The sequence below is a fragment of the Bison bison genome, unplaced genomic scaffold, assembly GCF_000754665.1.
Source record: "Bison bison bison isolate TAMUID 2011002044 unplaced genomic scaffold, Bison_UMD1.0 scf7180017864223, whole genome shotgun sequence".
Taxonomy (NCBI): domain Eukaryota; kingdom Metazoa; phylum Chordata; class Mammalia; order Artiodactyla; family Bovidae; genus Bison; species Bison bison.
In genome coordinates, this window is record NW_011494795.1 from 2,654,056 (window position 1) to 2,658,466 (window position 4,411).

Here is a 4,411-nt window from a genome sequence, read left to right on the forward strand (position 1 = left end):
GCTGTCCCGGACCCTGAGCTACAAGTACCGCGACCTGGACACTCCCTGCTCAGGCCTGGGTGCCAGCGATGACCCTGCCGAGCTGTCCACGCAGCTCTCGGCCCCCGGGGTCCTGAAGGTGTTCGGGGACAGCGTGTGCTCAGGCACCCACTACAAGAGCGTCCTGGCCACCGGCACGTCCAGCGCCCGGGAGCTGGTGAGGGAGGCCCTGGAGCGCTACGCACTGAGCCCCGAGCGTGCCGCCCAGTTCGTGCTGTGCGATGTGGTGGGCCAGGCCAGCGGTGGCGGGCATGCGTGGCAGGCTCAGGGCTTCCGGGTGTTCGGCGACAACGAGAAGCCCCTCCTGATCCAGGAGTTATGGAAGCCCCGAGAAGGCTTGTCCCGGAGGTTTGAGCTGAGGAAGAGGTCGGAGGTGGAGGAGCTGGCCGCCAAGGACGTGGACACCACGACGGCAGGTGAGGCGGTGAAGGTGGGGGTTCGGGGGACACGGGGGTGTCTGGAGGGGAACAGATGGAGGGGCCTGTCCACACAGCGGGTGCCTGCTGGTGCCGACTCCATGCCACCTTGTGGAGTTGTGGGGCAGGGAGGACCTCGGCCCGCGCAGGTGGCAAACGTGGTACAGAAAGGCCCTCAGCGTCTGAGGCTCCCGGGGCCTCTTGGACATGGGGCTGTGTGCTGCTGGAGGAAGGGGTCTCAGCTGTGGTGCATGAGGGACGCGCTGGAGCTCGGGGCCTGGGCTGGAGGAGGCCCGGCCTGGAGGCGGTGGGTCACTGCCGCAGGCTCGCTGGGGCAGCCCGGGCCCTGAGGGGGCTGCAGCCTCTCGGGTTGGCAGGGCCGCTGCTTTGTGTCTGGCTTTTATTCACTTGGTGGAAAGAAGCTGGTTATCTTCATGGTAAGTGCCATAAAAAATATATGTTTTTTTCAAATGCCAAAAGACTCTTAAACATATCTCGGGTCGTATTCGACTTCTCGTTCGTTTCTTATGAAAATGGTGGCTTTATGTGAGCAAATGGAGTGGTCTCATGTGGCTCAGAGCAGAGGTCATTCGGTGGCCTTGGGAGACCCATCACTTTATGTGAGCAAATGGAGTGGTCTCATGTGGCTCAGAGCAGAGGTCATTCGGTGGCCTTGGGAGACCCATCACTTGGTCCGTGGGGTCAGGGGGCTGGAGCCCTCGCTGACGTCCTGTGTGTGTCTCCAGGTGTGTTGAACACGAGTGTGCTCTGGTGCGGAGCCTGCCTTGCATGCTCAGGGTGTGGGGACAAGGGTGTGGCAGGCGGATTGATGGCCTGCGGCCTGCCAGGGCTGCCACGGGTGGTGGTGGGCGGCAGCGGAGCCCGCTACCCCTTCTGGCCTCAGTCTTGTGATCTGGAGGTTGGGTGCTCGCCTCTCAGGGGCCCCAGGGTGCAGGGGTATGTGCGGAGTCCCGACTATGACTGTCTGTCTGGGGTTTGTTCTGTGAGTTCACAGCGGAAGTGGACCTAGGATGGGCTTGGGGTCCCTCTGACAGGGCCAGGTGTGTTATCACGATGTTTTGCGGATTTGCAGGCACCTGGGAGAATGAGAAGCTGCCCAATGAGTAACTGATGTTACTGGGTTGTTTCTTTTATTGTTTTTTAAAAAAATTAATTTTATTGAAGTAGAGTTGATTTACAGTGTTGTGTTAATTTCGATGTTATTGTTTCTAATTCTCCTCGGACCAGCGCCCCAAACGCCCCACCCACAGGCCTGGCTGCAGGCTGTGGGTTCCGTGCCGGCCCTGCCCTGCTGCTCCCGAGGCCCCGGCTCCTTGCTCGCCTCGCTCTAGGAGGCCTGGAAGGGGCCGCGTCACGCACATGGGCGGAGGAGTGGGTGTTCGGCTCACGGTCACCGTGTTGCCCAGCGTTTCCTCTGCTGGACGGAGAGCAGAGAGTATGTGGGCTGGGCCGGCCCCGCCGGTTCTGCGGGTCCTGGGTGGGCCCTGGGGGGCCGCTCTGTGTTATGGGGGTGACCGCTTGAGCGGAGGGGGAGCAGGGCAGCCACGGGGCCGGATGCCATCTGGGGGCGCAGGGCTTTGTCTCCTGTTCCATGACACTGTTTAGATCTGTTCCTTTTACACTGTTGAGGCAGGAGAAGGCGCCCAGCCTATTCAGTCTGGGGGTGGTTTTCAGAGAAGGAGTCTATTGACCTGGGTGGGGTTTCACTGACACACTTATCTGGGCTGGAAGCGGGTTGTGTTACCTGCCTGGAGCAGGCTTCCCGGGCCCCAGGGAGTTGGCCTTTCTGGCCAGCCTCCGACTTGGGCGTGGCCTGGGTGCCCTGTGCCTCCTGGCTGGACCGTCCCCCCGGCCAGTGACCATGCTGCAGAGTGAGCACCGAGGACCCTGCAGGAGGCCCGCCTCGTCCAGCCCCGCTCCACAGTGCACGGGCGGTGGAGCTTCACCAGAGTCCAGGGCCCCTGTGTCAGGTGTCTGGGGATCCTGGTGATACCCAGCTGTGTGCACACGCTCGCACGTGTGAACTCTCAGTCTGCACTGTTCCCCCGTGTAGAGTTCGCTGCAGCCCCTGGGTCCCCAGGTGCCCCTCACCTCCTAGTGCACCCCGGGGTCCAGGGCCCCCGCCTCCTCGTGATGGCGGGGCCTGCAGAGAGACTGAAGGGTGAAGGTGTTGCTGTCGGGGGGGGTGGTCTGTGAGCCCCTCTGACTGCTCCTCCCTGGCGGCCTCTGCTGCTGTTTCTAACACTAGTGTCTCCAGAGAAGGGGCGCCCCACCTCCTGGGTGGCCCGTGATGAGCCCCGAGATGCTGTAGGTGCCCTGAGTGACCCGAGTGTCACTGAAGGCTGTGAGGCGGTGTGGGCTGTGGTGGGCACCCAGACACCAGATTCCCTGCCTCCTTCCCTGAAGATGGGTGACGGTGTCTCTAGCCCCTGGGAGTGGACGGTCCACCTCGTCGGGAGAAGGGTGCGAGAGGACTGGACCGCCTGTGTGGACATGTGTGCATGTGTGTGGACGAGTGCGCGTGGACGCGTGCGGATGTGAACGAGTGCCCGCCTCCCTAGGTGTCAGGTTACTGAACAGTCACGACGATAGTGGTTTTCCCATTTGGTCCTCACGTCAGAAGAGCACCTGTGTGGGGCTCACTGGTTGTGCCAGGTTAAAAGCCCCCTCGTGCATCCTGGAGGCTCCAGGAGCCCCCAAGGCATCCTTGGGTGACCGGGACGCCCCTCCTGGCCAGGCGGTGGAAGGCGCCGTCCGAGGGCGCTGGAGGAAGACCCCGCGCGGCGCTCCGGGACCGTCCGGCCGTCATTACGTGCCCGTAGTGTGTGTGCGGGCAGTGCTGGCACGTGTTTTCCATAAATACTGCCTTTTCCCAGCTGCCAGCCTGCCCACGATTTCCAGAGGATGGCAGCCCCGTGTGGTGCGGGCAGGGGCCAGAGCTGCTCCCGCCTGTTCCCAGAGGCTGGCATCCAGGGCTTATGCCCCGTGGAGAGGGCTCTGGGCCTGTCCCCTGGAAAAAGGTGGCAGTCACTTCTGCTGACCCCGGGGAGGGCTGTGGGCCATGTGGTTTTCGTCAGTGGCGAGGGAAGGCAAGAGCGTGGGGTTGTTTTGTGTCCCGGATCAGAGGCGAGCTTGTGAGCTGGGTTCTCACCCACAGCCCCAGGGCACTCCGGGCCGGCAGGTCTCTGCTGTCGGGGCCGCCCTGGGCCCAGTAGGACGCTTAGCTCCGTCCCAGCCTTGCCCCCCAGTTGTGACAACCACAGATGTCTCTGGGCCTGGCTGGGTGGCCAGGGGGCAAGTTCGCCCTCAAGTGGGAACCACTGATTTGGACGCGGTGGCCTCGACAAGGCAGGAACTCAGCCTGCCGGCTGCGCCTATGCCTCCTGCAGGTGCCCGAGGCCGTGTGTCCTGGGCCCTCGGCCAGGCTGGGCATTGGGGCCCCGCCTAAGGGACTGGGGTGCCTTCCTTGCGGCCTGCCTGGCCTTGTTCCCGTCTGGGAGGCAGGGCCTCCTTGACTCTGGGTGCCCTCTTCTGAGGGAGGCAAGCTGAGAGGGTTTCTAAAGCTGCTGTGTCGTGAGGTTCTCTCTGCAGGGACGTCTCTGCATCAGCCCTGGGCTTGTCCCCATCGTCCTGCGGTGTCAGTGTGGTCTGGCACACAGCAGGTGCTCGTTAAATGCCTGCTTAAGGGTTGATGCAAACTAGAAGGGCAAGCTCCTCTGTAGGTCTGGGCTTCAAGGTGCACCTCAGGCTGCAGGGCTGGGATTGGTTTTTTCTGCGGGGTGTGGGCGGTGGGGTGGCCTGCAGGGGGCTTGGGTGCCCACCAGCGCGGACTGGGGCTCGAGTGAGGAGGAACGCGCTGCTCTGGCACCGACCACGGGGCCTGCCGGCCTCCCATCTCCTCCGAGGCTGGCTGGAGGGGCTGGCGGGGGCGGGGC

At 63.3% G+C, this 4,411-nt stretch overlaps 1 protein-coding gene across 1 annotated transcript in view; it reads left to right on the forward strand.

Moving 5' to 3' along the window:
- The window catches only part of RADIL (Ras association and DIL domains), a 53,202-nt gene that overhangs the window by 1,378 nt on the left and 47,413 nt on the right, over nt 1-4,411 (forward strand). The window contains 1 exon segment of the mRNA XM_010845800.1: nt 5-455. Coding sequence (XP_010844102.1) covers nt 5-455 — 451 coding nt within the window.